This window comes from Pinus tabuliformis, chromosome 8, assembly GCF_031772625.1.
Source record: "Pinus tabuliformis cultivar Carrire ecotype Pingquan chromosome 8, CPIR1, whole genome shotgun sequence".
NCBI lineage: Eukaryota > Viridiplantae > Streptophyta > Pinopsida > Pinales > Pinaceae > Pinus > Pinus tabuliformis.
In genome coordinates this window covers 1462280732-1462301002 of record NC_142294.1, presented here as the reverse complement: position 1 = coordinate 1462301002, position 20271 = coordinate 1462280732, and the positions used below count along the sequence as shown (strand labels likewise).

General features: G+C 37.4%; 1 protein-coding gene across 1 annotated transcript; it reads left to right on the top strand.

The window, feature by feature from the left end:
* The first annotated feature begins 2668 nt into the window (after positions 1-2668).
* On the top strand, positions 2669-15874 carry LOC149241313 (uncharacterized). Its single transcript, XM_089370509.1, has 8 exons — positions 2669-3007; positions 9504-9670; positions 9752-10347; positions 12267-12397; positions 14791-14811; positions 14896-15042; positions 15164-15249; positions 15604-15874. Exons 1-8 carry the CDS (start codon positions 2669-2671, stop codon positions 15872-15874), a joined length of 1758 nt encoding a protein of 585 aa, XP_089226635.1.
* Positions 15875-20271: the final 4397 nt, after the last annotated feature.

Here is a 20271-nt window from a genome sequence, read left to right as displayed (position 1 = left end):
GGATAATAATTGCACATCTAATTCAAATTTCATTTGAAAAGTGAGGGATAATAATTGCTTTAAAAAACCATGATGTTGCAACTCAGTAACCTTGCGAAAACTGCCATTCCAGATAAGCCCATTTCTTAAGGAAAAAAATCAAGGCAAATCTAAATCACCTATTGAGATATTATTATTAGTGTCACTAAACCTCGGAGCCCAAACTATGCAGAGGTTGGAACCATGATGGGAGAATGTAATGAAGGAAACAACAAGGGTTTACTCATGAATGGGGGCACTGTTTATCATAGAGATGCCATAATTGCTGAGAAAGAGCCTTGTAATGGTGAAGCCGTGGCTACTGAAAAAGAACCCTATCACAGAGAAGTTGTGGTTGTTGAGCAAGAGACCTTGTCTAAAACCCTTGTAAATGTAGCACCTTTCCCTGAGGGTTTACTTGGGTTTTTGAAGAATATCAATGTTGGGGAAGACGCGAGTGAGATGGCTAAGTCCGTCACTGCTTTGAGGCCTTTTCAAATCTAAATGAAATTTATTTCTAGGTATTCAATGCTTTTCTAAGTCAGATGTATGGATATGGTAAAAGACCTCCGGCTATTGTTGGAACTCAAAATAGGGCTACACTCTCAATTACAATGCCTTCTTTTTTAAGGTAAGAAAATGGAAGATCTCCTTTCTCTCTGTGTTTATAATATATGCAGGGATGTTACAATTTTATTGGCTCTCCGATTGCACGGGGGAGAGTTGGGAAAGCTTTCCTCTTCCCAAGCGACCTCTTACAAACAAGAAGTTTGAAACGATGTTCCCCAAAGCGTAGAGCCACCTCAGGAATGTCCCATGCCCTCAAGAAAGGAAGCTTACATCGAGGTTGCTCCAAGTCCTTTTATAATAGACAAAGTTAAGAATGTTCCTTAAGTGGAAATCACTCATCTAGATCTGGTAGGAATCTATGAATTGTTGACAAGTAATGGCCTCATCTGTCATTTGAATGGGCTATTGCCAAATACAACAAACCTTTACCAATGGATCTATTCAACTTGGACCAAGACATGTAGCGTCATCTTCTACACCAAGGGTTTCTCAATAGTCACTTTTAACAATGATGCAGATTATCATAATGCTCTTTCCAGGGAACCTTGGTTTTGGGGAAAATTTGGGCTCTTCCCGACCCCTTGGTTCTTAGATTTTGACCCCTCCACAATCATGATCACAAATCTACACATTTGGGTTAGGCTTTCGAATTTGTCAACCCATCTATGACATTCTTTAGGGTTTTTAGGCATTGGAAACACCTTGGGTCATTTTCTGGCCACTGATCCCTCACAACGCTAATGTGAAGTCTTCGCCTATGGTAGAGATTGTGTAGAACTTGATATTAGAAAAGGCTTTCCTCACAAAATTAATTTAAAAATATGTGATTTTCCCTAGACCCAACAACTATACTACGAGAACATTGACTTTCGGTGTCCACTTTGCCGTCAAACACTGGGCATCTTCATTAATCTTGCTCTAAAAGACCAGTCAAATAGATGCCTAGATCTAAAGCATGGAACACACACAACCTGCCTCCTCGAGGATAGAAGGATTCATCTTCCTTGGATTAGGAAGATGATGAGTGTAATGATGATATGCTCCCATCAGATAAGGCCTAGAATTTAAATCTCCAAAAGTCTAGTGAAGGAGGTCAAAAGATCCAAGTTTTGTTAGCGAAAACAGAAGAACTTAGTAACAATGTTCCGACGGGTGCTACGAAACATACTCATGAATGAACCTCCTCGAACTTTGATAAAGATGCCTCCATAGATTGTCAAAACAATTTTAAAGTAGCTTTGGTAACCCCACCTCCAAAAGCTTCGATCAAAATAGCAAAAAGACAAAAAGAAATAATGATGATCAACCTCAAGCTCTTTGATTCTAATATTTCTGTTTTTTTATTTTCTATTTCTATACTTCGTTTCATATTTTCTGTGTTCTATACTTTGTTTCATAGCTATCCTTAACCCTGTTCTATTTATGTTCATCTTTAAGACGGTTTTATCGTATAGCCTTTATATGCTATCAATATAAAACTTGTATAGCAAATTAAAAAAAAATCTTCTTCTGTACTGAATTTATTAAAAACAATTAACACATTTACTTGATTTGAAAATATTTCATCTAAACTAAATGCAAAATCTGGAGAACGGAGTGATTTTCGCCGTGTTTTTAAACGGAGTGCTTTTTGCCACAGTGTTTTTAACAATTGTTGACTTTTATGAAAGCGACACCAATTACGTTAGATCACGTTTCGCAGTTGTCAGCCATTTTAACTAGTTGTCCATTTTATGAGATCAGGCTGACGAGCAGGCTGTCTTGCTTTAATCCACTCTGAGGAACTGGGACGCTCTCGCACGATTTTGATACAGAGCTCGGTCTCTAGGGTAGAGTCCAGTTGAATTGCAATATGCAACAAAACGCACCCTTCAATACGCACCCTTCAATGGCAAGCAAATTTTATGGAAATGGCGCTTTATGCACCAGAGAGACATTGCTTTTGTAGGATATTTTAAGGCCTTTCTCCGTACATACTGGACAATGGTAAGTCCCGCTTATTTAATCAATTAAGTATGTACAATGTTTGAAATACCATGAATATCTGTCATAACTATTGTCGATGTAAGTGTAGGCACCGATGGAGGCTCAGGCCAAGAAGGACGCAGAAGAGGAAAAACTTTTCTCTAAAGCCGTCGTCCAGTGCTCGGAGCAGTACCAAATCGATGGCAGTCTGATGATTGATGACAAAACCCTACCCGCGATGCCCACGGAGAACGCTTTAGTGGGGCCAGATAAGCGAACATCCGAGCTTCTAGAGGCCGAGAAGAGAACTGCAGCGCAGTTGCATCAATATTCTCATGAAAACTCCATGCTAAATCTTGAGCTTAGCGGGCTTCTCCTCCACAGCGTTCCAGAAGCAATACAGAACGTGTTCTCTACAGTTATCATGCTTGACCTCTCTAATAATTACATACTGGTAAAATTATTTTCTATCATTAGTAGTGGAAGGTCGGTAATCGAGAAGGTGTTAAAGAATAATATCTTCCGTTAGTTAAAATCATAGAATAGTGTAAAATATCATCCAGTATAAATTCTATTTAATGTTGAGAAGGGGTTGCCGATACAAAGGTGTTTCTTCGGTTAACTAGAATCATTTAGTATAAACTGTCAGTATAAAATGTCATCAAATATAAATTCTAATCAACGCCGTGAAGGGCTTGCCAATATCTCAAGTGTGGTTTTTTCCGTCTTTTTAAATTTTCCTTATTAGGTTAAATAATTAGTACAGAGTGCTTTTTTTGCCCGTAGAAAAAGTCGTAATTTTATTTATAAGATAAAATTACATTTTGTACATGCAAAAGCATATGTAATGATAATGATCCAGTTTTCGGAGAAACCAAAAGAATAAAAAAATGAAGTGAAAACTATACTCTTCTCCCTTTCTTTTTCTCCACCTTACGCCATCCCCCAGAGTTGGGGGTGGTAGTTACTAAGGTGAGCTGATTTTCTGTTATTGTAATGGGAGATTCCTTGTCGGACTCCGATTCTTCAGATCCATGAGTTCTCTTGTTGCCGAATGTTTCAATTCCTATTATTTGGAGGTCTTGTTTTTGCAGAGGGTTGCTGGGAGCTTCCTCTTTCCTTTGCGTGTTGGGTTGGTTTCCTTGTTCATCCTTTTCTGTTTTGTAATCTGTGGTATCTGGTACATCTTCTTCTTCATCCAATGGTACTGTGTTTTGCCATCCTTTAGGCTTCCTTTGTTGCTGCTTTTTCTGATTGGGGGTGTTCCTTGCCTATGGGCAAGCACTGAGAAGGTGGCCTGTTTGTAAACATCCTCGACATCGGAAAGCTGTGTTTTCGTAATCCAGTGATTGTAGCCACTGTGTGTTGTTGAAATTCAGTATGATGCTTTCTGGTAGTCCCTAGCTGAGATCTACTTTGACACATATTCTGGCGAAGGTAAAAATTCCCTTTGTCAGTCTGTCATCATCAATCATTAGGAATTTCCCCAGGGTGTTCCCTATGGCTATTAAGACCTTGTGATGCCAGAAGTGTAGTGGGAGGTTATGCAACTTGACCCAAACTGGTATCTTTGATACCACCATTGTGTTGGCGTCGAAATCTGGAAACCATGGAGTGATGTAGAGCCCTGCGTTGCCCCAGAACCATGGCCCCTTATTAAGGATGAGTTCATTTTCTTATTCTGTGTTGAATCTTACTATAAAAAACCCTTAGGGGCATAAGTAGATTTCACAGTTTGGTGTCCAGGTGGTATGGATCCAGTGGTGCAGATCACCTGATTTGGGCCAGTAACCATTGAATCTACAGATAACAGAATGAGAAAATAGATCTGAGTATAAATCATTTACCTCAGGCATTTCAATGGTGAGCGCAGGATTCTCAGGTTTTTGTTTGACTATGTAGGGCCCAAGAAGAACAGGGTTTGTTGCTGTATTGACTTGCGCTTTCCCTTTACCCTTCATCGCATCTTTGAAGGAGCCTGTGTTCTTGGAGCTTGTATTCTTTGAGCTGGTTCCAGAGCATCCTCCTCGCAGACGAAGGTTAATGATGATGGTTGAATCTGTGGTTATACTGTATTCCTGGAGAGTGTAGTGGTCCTGTAAACTGCGCCCCTTGTAGATCAGATTTTGCCCTTGTTCAGGGATGTCGAGAAGGTTCTGAATTTTATTCCGTAGTTCCAGGATACTGCTGCCCCTCCTTAACCTCACGCAGTAACTTCTACCTTCTAGTGCTTTTAAGAGGAGCTGTGTGAAGTCCGCCTCTCCGGGATTTTTGCCCATCTGAGGTTGCCGCCGATCTATTCCCTGGGTTGTCTCATCTCCAAGCCCTAGGTCGTCGCCTTTCAGACGGTGTTCTTCTGCGAATTTGGCCCAGGTGCCAGGGCAATGAGGTATCCTGATTTGCCCCCAGATCTGGGTTTTTTGCAGGCTTGTTATTCGTCTACAACGACGATTTTCCATCTGGGGTATCAAACCTGCTAGATCTTGGCAGATCTGTCTGTTGAGAGCCTGATCTGATTGATCAATGGCGGATCTGGGGTTTTTATGCCTTCCCACAGTAGAAATGAACACCCCGGCTCCTTGCAGCATTCTCCCAGGGGCAGAGGTAGCAGATCCGTAATATAGGTTTGCCAATCCACTGCTGACAGCGTCGCAAACCCTGATTTCCCCTCTCTTGTATCTCTGAGAAGCTAGCATTCCTGCGCATTGCTGTAAAAGGCTTGCCTTAGCCCCTTCTATAATGGCTATGGGTGCTGCGGCATTTGGCCCATTATGTAAACCCTCCCCTCCTCCGTAGACAAGGTACTGCGCAAGTAATGGCACGTGGGGGGTCCTGGTGAGGTCATAAGTGGCGATCGCTGCTTCTTCCCATCTTGTACATCTGAGAAAATAGGGTGCCCCGAGATCTGTTAACCTGGCCCAGATCCGTGAGGGAAGAAAGTTGGGAGATCTCATGCCTGACTCCCGCTGCCCAGATTCCTCCTCTTCCTCCCTTTTTTGGAGCTCGGGAAGGAGGCCTCTTTTTGCCTGGGACTTTACGCCCTTTCTTGGCTTCAGATTCACGCCATTTACTCTGAAGGTGTCGCAACAGCTCTCCATCCCCTGCGGATGGCTCGGAAATCCGTTCTTCACCTCGGTACTGCGATAGACATGCCCCATCGAAAGCCTGCCATCTCGATATTGTTTGCCATCCTCGGCCTGGACGCTATTACTTCCTGCAATCACCATGGCTCCTCCGATTTTGACGGATTGAAATCCTATTACCCTAATATAGAGTTATTTTAAGTATAAATTTAATTTAATATGAGTGTAGAGAGATCACATTTATTCAAGTGCAAATATTTTTAGAGTGCAAAATACAATAAGTTATTTTTCATTATTTAAATTGTATTTTTGAATACTAAATAAAGTATATATAGAACTAAATAAAAATTTAACTATAATTTTTTCTTTTCTTTTATATATAGATATAAATGAAGTTGATACCAACATAAGCTAGTTAACATAAATCTTCAAATACTTTATTTAAATTTCTTGTTGAAATATTTTTGAAAAATATAAGATTTAAACATTCACTTTCTTTTTACTTCTAATTACTTTACAACATATTAATTCTTTTCTAATTATAGTGGACATTATTTTTCTATTTAGAACATTATTTTTATTTCTTATTTTTATTGACAAATGTATAAACTTACACATGTTTTCATACTGTGTTGTAAAATGAACCTCCCTCTTTGAAAAAATTGTTAAAATAATCTTTTCCAATCATATAATATAGAATATCATTGAGTACAAATTCTATTTGTTTTTTTCATTCTTGGTCTTCGTAGTGTACTAGTTTTAAGAAGGTTAGATTTAGCACCTCATTGATATACATGTTTGAATTAAGTTTAGTTTATTTAATTATTTTTTAAAAGTTGGACTTAACACTTATTAACCATATATGTGTAAGTTAGATTTAACATCTATTAACTATTGTATATCCATCTAATATCATATCTATCATGCGTGGAGATGGATCAAATTCTTCCAGGTGCAAACATTTCCTCAAGTGTAAATTAATATAATGCAAACAATCAAATGGGATTAGAAACCAATATATACACTGAAATAAATGAATCGAATGCAAGCAACCAAATAAGATTAGAGATCAACATCTACACTAAAATCAACCCATCTAGTGCAAGCAATCAAATAGGATTATAAATCCACATCTACACTGAAATCCATGCATCTAGTGCAAACAGTTAAATATGATTAGAAATCCACATCTATACTAAGATCCATGCCTGTAGTGCAAGAAATCAAATAGGATTAGAAATCATCATCTACACTGAAATCAATGCATCTATTGCAAGCAATCAAATATAATTAGAAATCAACATCTACACTAAAATCAATGCATCTAGTGCAACACAATCAAATAGGATTAGAAATCACCATCTACACTGAAATCAATGAATCTAGTAAAGGAAATCTTCTTCCCTCTCTCCCCATCCATCTAATCTTGAAAAATATTTTTAATAATTTACAGTCTCAAGATTAACAAAATCTTATCCATTTAATGCAAGTAATCAAATAGGATTAGAAAACAATATATACACTAAAATCAATGTTTATAAAGAAACCAACATCTACACTCAAATCAATGCATATATTTTTAATAATTTATTGTCTCAAGATTAACAAAATCTTATCCATCTAATGCAAGTAATCAAATAGGATTAGAAAAAACATATACACCGAAATCAATGTTTATAATTCAAGCAATCAAATAAGATTAGAAACCAACATCTACGTTGAAATCAATGCATATAGTGTGAACAATCAAATATAATTTGAAATTAACATCTACATTAAAATCAATGCATCTAATGCAAGAAATCAAATAAGATTAGAAATCACCATCTACGCTGAAACCAATGTATCTAGAGTAAGCAATCAAATAGAATTAGAAATCAACATCTAAACTCGAACCAATGCATCTAGTGAAAGCAGTCAAATATAATTAGAAATTAAAATCTACATTGAAATCAATGCATCTAGTGCAAGAAATATTCTTCCTTCCATCCCCCCTCCATCTATATCTATATCTCCATCCATCTCTCATTCCTTTTCTCTATATCTCATGCCCCCCACCAACACACACACACTCTCTCCATATCTATATATCTCTCCCTCCCTTTCTCTATCATTCTCTTCTTCCCTCTCTTCACATCCCATCTATATCTCTATCTCCCTTTGCCTCTCCTTTGTCTCTATATCACCCCCAAAACATAAACACTATTTCTACATATCTATATATCTCTCCCTCCCTCTTTCTCTCCCTCTCTCTTCCCCTTCACACACACTCTCTCTCCCTTCTATCTCTCTTCCCTCCTGCTTTTCTCTCTCTTTCTCTCTCTCTATCTCCCTTATCACTCCCTCTCTCTCTCTCTCTGCCTTTCTCTCTATATGTATTTCTTCTTACCTCCCTCCCTCTCTTTCACATGTTCTCTCTCTCTTCCTTCCTCTCTCATTTTCTCTCTCACCTCCGTTTGTCTCTCTTTGCCCTCTCTCTCTCTCTTCACCCTCCATCTCTGTCACTATATCCCTCCCTCTCTCATTCTCTCTCCTTCTCTTCCCCCTTCCTTCTATCTCTCCTTCATTGTCTCTCTTTCTCATCCCAAAAAATACACACTCTCTCTCTATCCCTCCCTTGTCACTCCCTCTCTCTCTCCACCGTTTTTCTCTCCATGTCTTTCTTCTTCACTCCCTCTCTCCCCCTCCAACTCCATCTCTTTTTTCCTCCCTCTCTGTCCTTACCTCTCTCCCCCTCTCTCTCAAGTCCTTTCTCTAGTCCTTCCCCTCTTTACTTTTCTCTCCTACCTCCCTCTCTCTCCCCCATCTCTCTCTCTTCACTCCAACCATGTCCCCCTCTCCCCCTCTTTCCACCCTCCATATTTGTGCCTCCCTCTCTCTTACCCTTCTCTCTCTCTCGCTCCCTCCTTTCCTTCTCTCGCTCTTCATTCGTCCTCTCCCCTCTCCTTCATTTTATCTCCATCTCTCCCTTGTCACTCCCTCTATCTCTCCACCTCTATCACTTTATACCTTTGTTCCTGGTTTCATATATACATCTAGAGTTAATATATATCATGATATATTAATATATATTATGATATAACAAATTGAATATCATATTAATCCAAAGTTATTAAATTTAAAAATATTAATATTAGATTTAATAATATTTTTTATGGCATGGCAACAAAATTTATAATAAAACTACATGAAATTAATATTTTCAAATATTAGAAATTTGATGTGGAAATATTTATGTCTTTAAAGACTTTAATATACCCATAGGATGTGGTTTTTCCCTTTAAAGATTCATTTTAGAAATATTTAATTAAAAAAATATTAAAAAATTTTGGAGCTGGATTTTAAATTCTTTGTGTTGAATTAATCTTGTTCCTTTGATTTAAGGATCCTATTGGCTTTAATAAATCTGAGTAAAGATGTTTAATGTTTTACCTAATTTGGAATTCTAATGTGGTAACTTTTTTTTTCCTTAAAAATAAATCTATGATCCCTTCAAAGTAAAATATATATCTGATTAAAAAAGTATTAAACACATATATAATTTTAATTATATATAATAATACATAAGAATATTTTAGTAATTAATAATTAAAAAATTTAAAGATTCAATTTATATATAATTTAAAATTTAAACTAATATTTTGATAGACATTAATAAAAACTATTTTTAATATATATATATTTTTTAAGACATGACAAACTTACCCATGGTATCATGTAACTTCAAACAATTTAACAAATTTGAATAAATTCTAAGTAGGAGCAAATATCAAAGTTTGTTTTCATTCTTTAGTTCTGGGCAACTCTTTTAAAAAAGAATCTCTATATATCTTCGGAGAATGACGGAGACTGAATTGGCTTTTGCAGAGCTTGCCGGAATCTGTGACGAATCTGGTGAACCTTACTCATCTGGATCTTCATTCGAATCAGCTTACATCGCTGCCGCATTCCATCAGTCGCCTTGTAAAGATCAAGGCTTTGAATGTTTCCGGAAATGCCCTTGTTGAGCTCCCTGATAGCATTGGAAGCTGCAGGTAAGATTCATATTAGTACCCCACAGAAAACCTACCAACCCTTATTCCTAATTGTGACGATGACAATATTTTTTGATTCAGTGCACTAGAAGAGCTCATGGCCGATTTTAACCAACTCACCTGGCTCCCTGAGACCCTCGGATTCGAAGTGCTAAATCTCCGGAAGCTGAGTGTTCACTCGAACAGGTTGTTGCGTCTTCCGTACTCCATCTGCCACATGATGTGTCTCCGCTTTCTGGATGTCCACATGAACAAGCTTGGAGCCCTTCCAGAAGACCTTGACGACCTGATGAATCTGGAGTACCTAGATCTCAGCAGCAATTTTAAATATCTTATGTCACTGCCCGAATCGATCGGAGGGCTGACATCTCTTGTCGAGTTAAATATCAGCTACAATCAAATAAGTGCCTTGCCCGAGTCTATTGGGCGGCTGGAAAAATTGCGGCTTCTTAAGCTGGAAGGGAATCCGCTGGTTATACCGCCTCCACAAGTAGTAGCTCACGGCGTCGAAGCCATTAAAGAATACATGACAGACAAGCTGACAGCCCGCTATGAGGAAATGAAGAGGGGGCGTCAATTGTGCCCGTGGCGCATGGTGATGGGGAAATGTGGAACGCCAAGCTGTGATGTGGGACGAGCTTTGCCGTGGCAGGACCATCGAAACGGGGTAGAGGAAGGTTCTCGCGCACATTTTTCCATTTCGACACCTCGTCGACGTGCCTTCCTCCGCTGCCGTCGCCTATTCACTGCGCGGCGTTCATTGTCGGGTTCTTTCCCAGCACGTCGGCGTCCGTTCATTCCCCTCCAAATATGAAAACAATCTCCAGTGGCAGCGTTAGAGAAAGCAGACGATCACAGAGTGGGATCGGAAGACGTATCAATGGGTATGTATCGATGGGTAGTGGGGGAGTGAAATCATGTATCAATGGGTAGTGGGGGAGTGAAATCATGTAAGAGTGTTTTTTTAGAAAATTTATCATAATTTAATTTTTAAAATATATTTTAATTGTTATTTACAGCAAGTTGATTTAACATTGTTATTTATGGAAAACCATGATAGTCTGAATGAAGCATTGCTATTTATGGAAAACTATCCTAATAGCCTAGATGAAATCGCTACAGGAAGGACAAAAATGCCTAATGTATCATGCTCTTTTGCTTTTTTAAACTTGCGAATATAATTAATTTAACCAGAGCAATATAATACACGTAATTTAATTACACATAATATTTTCAAGGACGTGTAACCATCACCCTTGGCAAAAAGTAGACACAGGGTTCTCTTATATCGGTATCATTACATTACATTTCTTTCTACCCTCGTTCTCCACTCGTGTTTAAGTAATTTGTCGATGTATTTTTAATTTTTGTTAGGTTAAGGGTATGCAATTAAGAGTAGTCTATTCACTAGTTTGTGAAAATTTTGGGGCATTCTCTATTCGTGAAATAGGAAATTCTAAGAAGAAACAAGGGAGGTTGTGAGGTAGCAAGTCTCTGCATTAAGGTTGAAGTTCAGCCTGAGAATGCATCTGCACCTGCGTTGAACATTTTTACACAGAACACGTGAAAACTGTTTGCAAAGATTTTACATGTGGAGCAGTGAATCAGAAAAGATTTTACAAGAATAGTGTTCTGCATGTGGAGTAGTGAATCAGAAAAGATTTTACAAGAATAGTGTTCTGCATGTGGAGTAGTGATCTGTGATTTTCTGCTGCGAAGCATTTGATCCATTCTGCAGAGCCAAAAGACAAAGATCTGAGCTGTTAAAGTGATTTTCATGTTACTGATATGAGTGTTTCTATCACTGACATCCGTAGATATGAGTTGGTGTTTGTATTTACCCAGAGTGGGTGAAGGAATTAAATTTGGGACTATAGACTTACCTGCTTCGGTGTTGGACCATTGTGGTGGCTGAGATCGTGTGTTCTGCATGTGGAGTAGTGATCTGTGATTTTCTGCTACTAAGCATTTAATCCATTCTGCAGAGCCAAAAGACAAAGATCTGAGCTGTTGAAGTGATTTTCATGTTGCTGATATGAGTGTTTCTATCACTGACATCCGTAGATATGAGTTGGTAGATATGAGTTGGTGTTTGTATTTCCCCAGAGTGGGCAAAGGATTTAAATTTGGAATTATAGACTTACCTGCTTCGGTGTTGGACCATTGTGGTGGCTGAGATCGTGTAAAAGTTACGTGTGGATATTCCATGTGACTAAGATCTGAATGACTTCATCCAGATCTCAGAATACAAGATCAGATATGAGAATCAAAAGGTGAGGGGTTGCAGCGATTAAAGAAAATATGGTCTCATCATAGGTGGCGACGGTGGAATCCAATTAAGAACTATTTTTGCCATTTCGCTCTGGTCGGGAATCTCTCAGAAATTGTGGCGAGGCTATTCACAGATCGAAGGACATGAGTCTAGCTCATGTATGGGGAAGATTTTGGTATGAGTGAATACTCTATTATTAAGCTTTCTCCACGACTTTGAATCAAGCCGTCATTGTAGTATGTTGAATCATATGTGATCAATGTGCAATTTCGGGTAACTAATTTGTTCTTGCATTGCTTGTGTCCTTTTATAACAATATTTCAGCTTTTGCAGGCCGAGTCCAACTGGGTAATCCCCACTTTGTGAATCCAGTCCTGCTTGGTCTGTATGCCCGCGCAAAGCTCTGGGCTCGAAACAAACTCGGACGTCTTATTCTTGAAGCACTTTGGCACCAGGTCCGGTGACAAACCCAGAGAGTCCAGCTGCTCCTGATATATCCCGAAACTGGAGACGGCAGCGTCATAAGTGGGAAACTCGAAGACTGATGCATCTTTCCAATACTGAGCAAACCGGACCGAGACTGATGCATCTTTCAAATACTGAGCAAACCGGACCGGTGCGATAGATTGTCAATACAATAATGCACGGACTGATAATATGACCCGAAGCTACGGAACGACTATTTCCCACAAATTGCCTGCGAAGCCAGCGAAACCAACCAACTTTGAATTTATATCTCATGACCCACCCAACTTTAATTTACATGCCAAAAGCGTCTTGGCTCTCATTTTTAACTTGAAAATTCTCCCAAATATGTATATTTACAGTTTTAATGTATCCGGTATAAATTATTAACTTCGTATGAAGTTCAGTTTTTATTAACTTGTGGTTTAAAATTTGAAACGAATTTTGGATGAGAGGAGTGTGAACAATTTAAAATATTTGACAAATGTTACCCATTTCCTTGTATCTTAGTTAAGGTAGTTAACACATCAATATGCTTAATTGATTTAAGCTGGAGTGCACGAGAGGAGTAGTGCAATCATAACATTGGGTTGTTGCGATAAGTTCAATTTAATTTATGATAGACTTTTTTTTAGTTTATTAAAAAGTTAATACAGTTTTTTAAATTTTGGGGAAGATGACATTGATTGACACGTTTTTTTCCGGAAAAGTAAGACAAATACCACGATAACGGTTGCATTGCATGGTTGCCACTTGTGGCTTTTCCTTCCCTTACATTCTAAAAGATACTTTCAATGTTGGTTATACAATTTTCTTAATGTCAGGTTGCTTTTAGACAAACCGCAGCTCCCACTGGTTCAATCGCATCTTAGAACGATCTGTTAGCAGACATTTATGCTATTCATTAACACCATTGCCTTTGTCCTTCGCAAGCATATGGTTATGAGGTGTTTTACAAGAGAAAAAATAATAGATACAGAGCAGTGGTAGAAATTTCTCCATAAGATCACAAAATCTGAAGCATTGAAGTGACCCACAGTGAGCCCAAATTCACTAGTCCAGGAGGTTGAATTGCACAGGAAAAATATTAAAATTTATGAGCGCTAAGTTGGGAGATTTGACCGCTGTGTGCTATGCCAGAATTTCCTTGCACAGAGAAAGGAGAATGGTTTCTTCATAATTATGTTGATTCTTTGAGGCCGTCTTTATTCTACGCAGAGGGAGCTGAAATATTTTATATTTTCCAGTAGGTTGTATCTATCTGTACGCTGAAAAACCACCATCAGAAAAGGGCCAAACTTAGTTTAATGGAGGGACAACTCCTCCTCAGCCTCGTAAGAGCAATGTTCATTCATTTTGCAAAACTACGAGAGGAGTAGTGCAATCATAACATTGGGTTGTTGCGATAAGTTCAATTTAATTTATGATAGACTTTTTTTTAATTTATTAAAAAGTTAATAAAGTTTCTTAAATTTCGGGGAAGATGACATTCATTGACACGTTTTTTCCCTGAAAAGTAAGACAAACACCATGATAACGGTTGCATTGCATGGTTGCCACTTGTGGCTTTTCCTTTCCTTATTCACATTCTAGGAGATACTTTCAATGTTGGTTATACAATTTTCTTAATGTCATGTTGCCTTCAAACAAACCGCAGCTCCACTGGTTCAATCGCATCTCAGAACGATCTATTAGCAGACATTTATGCTATTCAATAATGCCATCGCCTTTGTCCTTCGCAAGCATATGGTTATGAGGTGTTTTACAAGAGAAAAAATAATAGATACAGAGTAGTGGTAGAAATTTCTCCATAAGATCACAGAATCTGAAGCATTGAAGTGACCCACCGTGAGGCCAAATTCACTAGTCCATGAGGTTGAATTGCACAGGAAAAATATTAAAATTTATGAGTGCTAAGTTAGGGGTTTCTTTGGTTCCAATGGCTCAGTTGAGAGATCTGACCGCTGTGTGCTATGCCAGAGAGCACGAATCCTTTGATTTTTTAGTCACTAATCCCCCTTCTCTTGCGTTAATTGCAAATCCCTTCTTAAAAGCCTTCTTCCCTGCTTCCTCAACCTAGAAGAGAGCAAGATCTGCAACAGAGGGTTCAGAGGGAATCACTATGGAATGACATTGTATCTCAGGCCTCTGTGGTGAGGGGAAATCCATTGATGATCGCTGGGGATTTCCATGCTATCAAAAATCACAACGACAGAGTAAGTTGGTCGAGTGATTGAGAATGAGCCGGGCGAGAGGGAGGGTTGTTAGAAAGTTAGGAAATTATGGGCTAGTTGTGGATCTTTATCTTTACCTTAAACTGCCTCTGCCCCTGCGGTATGGTATAACATGGGCATCATGGCATTGAAACTTCTTTCTTTCACAGCTGCTTACTGCTGCTCTTCTGGTAATTATTGAACTATGTTTGCTTGAGTTTTCATGGTCACAATATATATTGAAGTCAATGCTCATTGATGTGTTTATTTGACAGGATGTGGTTCAAACTAAACCTTCCAGATTTCCACTACCAGCCGCAGATCTATTTACCATACTGGATGATGCAAGCAAAAAAACATTTCTATGTGCAGGTACAGCTTCATCTGTGCAGAAATTCGTATTTGGTGCAGAAACAAAGAAGGTTATTCTTGAGTTCTGGAACCTGGTTGCTTCCATGGGTTTCTGAAAGTCAAATAAATCCTGATATTAATGCTGTCTACTAGAAATCTATTCACTCTCTTGAATGCTGCCATACTGGGCAGGTAAATACCTGGCTTGTTGAAAAGGATGCAGAGGCTCTTCGCTGCCAAAAAATGCTTGTTGAGGAAGAGGAAGCTGCTGAGAGAAAGTAATATGCCAAACATGCTTACATACATTGGTAAGATATATTTTCAATATTTGTTTCAATATTTGAATCTGTAAACCTCAACTTTTTGTTTTGTTTCCTTCAGGCGGGCAGAGCTTCTTGAAAGGAAACGCCTTATGAAAGCGAAACTATAGGTAAGTAAATCTAAAAGAAACTCATTTAAATGCTATAGGAATTAAATGTAGATCCCAATTTTATTAAATATTAAAATTTAAAACTTCTTTCTTTCGCAACTGCTTACTGCTTCTACTAAGCTGTCTAGTGGATGAGATACAGGCTTGCTGAGAGGATATGAAAGGAGATAAAAGAATAATAATGTGGGAGATATACCTGAAGGTTTAGGGAAGGCAGGGCGGCAGCGGGCGGTATCTGTGGAGATGCTTATACTGTATCATTTGCCTTAAAGAGTTTCGTCCAGTTCGGTGCCCGGCGTAAAGCGTCTCGGCCCTGCCTAGAAGCAAGGCAAAGTCATATAGCAGTTCCTACAAAGACTCGGCCCTGCCTAGAAGCAAGGCAAAGTCATATAGCAGTTCCTACAAAGAATAGGGCGAGTGTTACATATTCTGTACTTGAGTCATTAGTAACAACTCCAAGATTGCTTCTGTAATAAAATGAATTACTTTGCCTTCCTGTTATCTCTGGTTTATGGGAGAATATTTCCGCGATAATGGAATGCATGAATTGATAATCTATGAAGATCTTAGCAAACAGGCGGTGGCATATCGACACCTGTACCACCTTGCATCGACACGTACACCACCTCATGCACAACAGCTGCCAACCTGCAAACAAACCTGCTATAGCCAACTTGCAAACAAACCTGCAAACAAACGCGAACTAATGTTAGCAAACTAATGCTAACATACCTGTAACATTAATATGAATACTTCGACCGCCACAGATAATGAACACGGTAAAGCTAAATAAACTTATGGTCCAGCCTCTTCCACCTCGGGAAGAGGCCAAATAAGAGGGCAAACACGGTCACTTTTGAAAACTTTGGTTATCCCGACAATGGTAAACACAGCGACATTCGAAAACTTTGGTCACCCTGCCATAATCCGCTCAAATTAACAACACAATGCCTCGAATTAATGCTATAGCATCGCATATGGATTACTATAGTCCCTGGCCATTGCCAGATGGCAGGGACTAATAATATGATATGATCTACAGTAAAACAGATAGAATATGATAATTATAAAATAATAACAATATTATAAATAGTAATATTTGTGAAATAGGAAATTCTAAAAAGAAAGAATATAATATGATTTAGAGTAAAAAAATAGATTACGATAATTATAAAATAATAACGACTAATAATATGATATGATCTACAGTAAAACAGATAGAATATGATAATTATAAAATAATAACTATATTATAAATAGTAATATTCGTGAAATAGGAAATTCTAAGAAGAAAGAATATAATATGATTTAGAGTAAAAAAAAAGATTATGATAATTATAAAATAATAACGATATTATAAATAGTAATATTTTTATAATTTTTTGGGGGGGGGGGGGGGTGATTTCCCAATATTACTATAGGTTTTGAAATATATTCTATTAACAAGTTTTATTTCATTATATATTTTTTATTTAATTTATGTTTTTATTTCTCTTTAGTATGTGGCATGTGCATTTTTGGTTTTTAAAGATAGCCTCAATACATAGCAGATTTTAATATGCCTTATTTTTTTATCGAAAAAACCTTATTTTCAAAGTTAGAAATGAGGGAATGTTGAAGGATTTATGTTGGTTTTTATGTGCTATCATTAGGTTGTGTATATTTCTATTTTACTAATACTTTTTGTATAGTGTATTAGTACTTTTGTGTAGTGTATTAGTAGAGTATCTATTCTCTTTTGTTGAGGACAACATATGGTCACAAGCAAATGAACCCTTCTTCATCTATTTTTAGAAGGCAAGTTTGAAAACAAGAATTAGAGGCAACACGCTATTTTAGTAGGTTATATGAAAGATTGGATAATTTTGGATTGTCTATTGAGCTCTGATTTATAATCCATTGACCCAATATATTAGTGTACCTTATAAGAGCCATAAATCTTGGCAGAAACTTTCTAGTGGTGGTTTTCTTTGAGGGCTCTTTATTAGCATGTTGCTTCATCTAGATTTGATCCACGACCTTATTATCATGAAGAGTGTGGAAAATGTTAGCTCATGTAGTTAGGTTTTTATTAACACCTTGCATCTTAGAGACTCCTAATAAGTAAAATACCACTAAAAGGGGATTTTGGCCATAGAAAACCTCAAATATATTCATTTTAGTGGAATGGTAATAAGTTGTGTCATACCACATTAGGCTAGAGGTAGACATTGAAACCATCGGAAATGTCTCTCTATAGTAAAGCACCTCAAGTAGGCTTCCAAACACTTAATGAAAACTTCAATATGACCTTCAATTTGGTTATGATATGTCAAATTGAGAATCAATTTCTTTCCTTGGAGTTGAAATAACTCTTTCCAAAAATCCCTTGTCAAGGTGGTGTTACAATCAATCACAAATGAGTATGTCTTACAATGGAGTTTCAATATATTATCCATGAATACTTGAGAATTAATAGGGCCCTTGAAAGGGTGTTGGAGAGGAAAAAAATAGAATATTTTGAAAGGAAATTAACCATAACCAAGAATAGATATTAATTTCTAGATTTTGATAACTTCACCTTGGAGTCCTTGGAAATACTAGTCCATAAAACTGGAAAAAATGGATAAAGTTTGGACTCACCTAGAGGTTTCATTCTATTTCCCTTCTGTCATTGGAAAATGCCGTACTCTAACACAAAGGTGAATATGTCCTTCTCCACATATTCATAAAAAAATGAATATTTGATCCTTTTGTATGCTTTACGGACCTATAATGACCTACTATGGGAAGGTAATGTAGTTCACATAACACGTATGGTTTAATTATTGACTACTTCATTAAATAAATACATCCTTTGTAGTGAAGGTTTTTATTTTTTCAAGTGTATCACTTATATGCATAGGGTTGCATTAGAAGTTGTTGGATTGCGTAAGTAATATTGGGATTGGTGAGGCATTCTTTAAGGACATCATATAAATAGTGTACTATTATGAAACATAATGAAAAGAATGACCATTTTTCTTCATATATACTTCCAAGAGAGAGCATATACTACCAGATTCTCATTGCCTTCTTATAAATTATATCATATTCATATGCCAACATTTTGGTGACCCATTTTTGTTTCTTGCTAAAATAAATCATTTTCTTTGGGAAGTATTTAAGGAAGCAATGTTTGATTTTAATTTTTAAACATTTCCCAAGTAGGTATGGAAGCCATATATCCATAGTGTGCACTATAGAAATCATCTATTTTTCATAAGTGGATTTTTACAAGAGCCTCTCATAGAGTTGTTTGTTGGTAAAATCCATTGTTCATCTCTCTTGCATGATTACTACTTTGATGCAATTACCTAAGGAATTACATTCCAAAAAAATGATTCTAGTGAAGTTGTCAATTGAGTTTAGCATGGGTGATTGGGTGGAATAGTTGTTTCCCTCCCCATAAAGGTTCAATTCTTGTAATTCAACATGTTGAAGCCTTGGAATAGAGTAAATTCATTTCTCTCTTAAGTGCGTCTATATGGAGGGCTGGCCTAGTACCAACAACCTCTCTCTTACCTTCGAGTTGAGAGGGAGGCAGACTTGCTACAGAAATTCCCACTGTAGATCAACAGATTATGCAATATACTAAAACACGATACAAGATCTACTTCTACAACACTTTGTGGAAGCTTAATCGAATTGAGCAAGATTAAGAGAACACATATAACTGAGAATGAGAAATCAATCACACATAACATAGAACAAATAACCCGAGGAAAACCTCAGCCAAAAACCCCAACTCTATATTATCATACAAGTGGAAATCTTGTTCAAGTTACAAAAAGAATCAACTCTCAAGCTATCTTGCTCTATCTACAATCAACTCTCAAGCTATCTTGCTCTATCTTGCCCACAGACTGAATAGACACTATATATGTCCTCCTCAAGCCCTCCAAGCCTCCTATTTCCTTGTGAAATTTTTCTTGGGGTCCAATGATGTCACATATGTGAATTGGCCTCATCACACTCACTAAACCTGAAGAAGTAACTATGCAATCCTCAAGGAAAGAATTCCTTCTGCATGCAAGGAATATTCACAATGGAATATTCTAGCAACTGATAGTACACTGCCCCTCCATATGATCTCAACTGGGTCTCTGCCTGAACTGAAATGCATGAGTTATTTATGAGAGAATACTCAGTTATCTGAAGTGGAGTAGTTACATGCATGCAAGCATTAACTAACTGAACTTACATTAATTCAACAAATTGTGTGAATTAATCTAACTGGACTTGACTTAGTTAACTAAGTCAACTAATTACAACTCAAATTACAACTCACTCTTATCTCTTTAACTGATGGATAAATTCCTCAATTAATGGAGAAACTGTTGCATGTCCCCACATAGACTTCAAGTTTGATTTTCCTTAATTAATTAACTCAAGATGATTTAATTAATTATCTTACAAACTGCTGCTAAGATCAAATTCGAATTTTACTTCACTATTTTAGTTTAGGGACTAACTAAAATAGGAAGGTATCTCGAAATGTTATTTATAGAATGCTATTTTTAGCACTTCCATTTTTCCATCCATTGTTGCTAAGATCAACACTGGCTGAACTACTATTTATAGCAGTGCTATTTTTAGCAATTCTATTTTTAGCATTTCTTGTTGCTATTTTCAACACTCCCTCTCAACAAGAAAGGGATTATCAGTAACCCCAATCCTGTCTCTATGGAACTCGAACTTGCATCTTGACAATGCCTTAGTCAAGATATCTGCATCCTATTCCTCGGTCGAAACATACAGCAACAACATGATCCTCTTGACCACACAGTCTCGAAGATGGTGATATCGGATATCTATGTGCTTGGACCTGTCATGAAAAAATGGATTCTCA

Bases quoted from the DNA above. Each gene is read 5' to 3' on its own strand.
- LOC149241313 (XM_089370509.1), top strand. From the start codon at position 2,669: ATGGAGGCTCAGGCCAAGAAGGACGCAGAAGAGGAAAAACTTTTCTCT. The intron at 3,008-9,503 runs GTAAAATTATTT...TGGCTTTTGCAG, and splicing joins TCTCTAATAATTACATACTG to AGCTTGCCGGAATCTGTGAC. The intron at 14,812-14,895 runs GTAATTATTGAA...TTTATTTGACAG, and splicing joins TGCTTACTGCTGCTCTTCTG to GATGTGGTTCAAACTAAACC.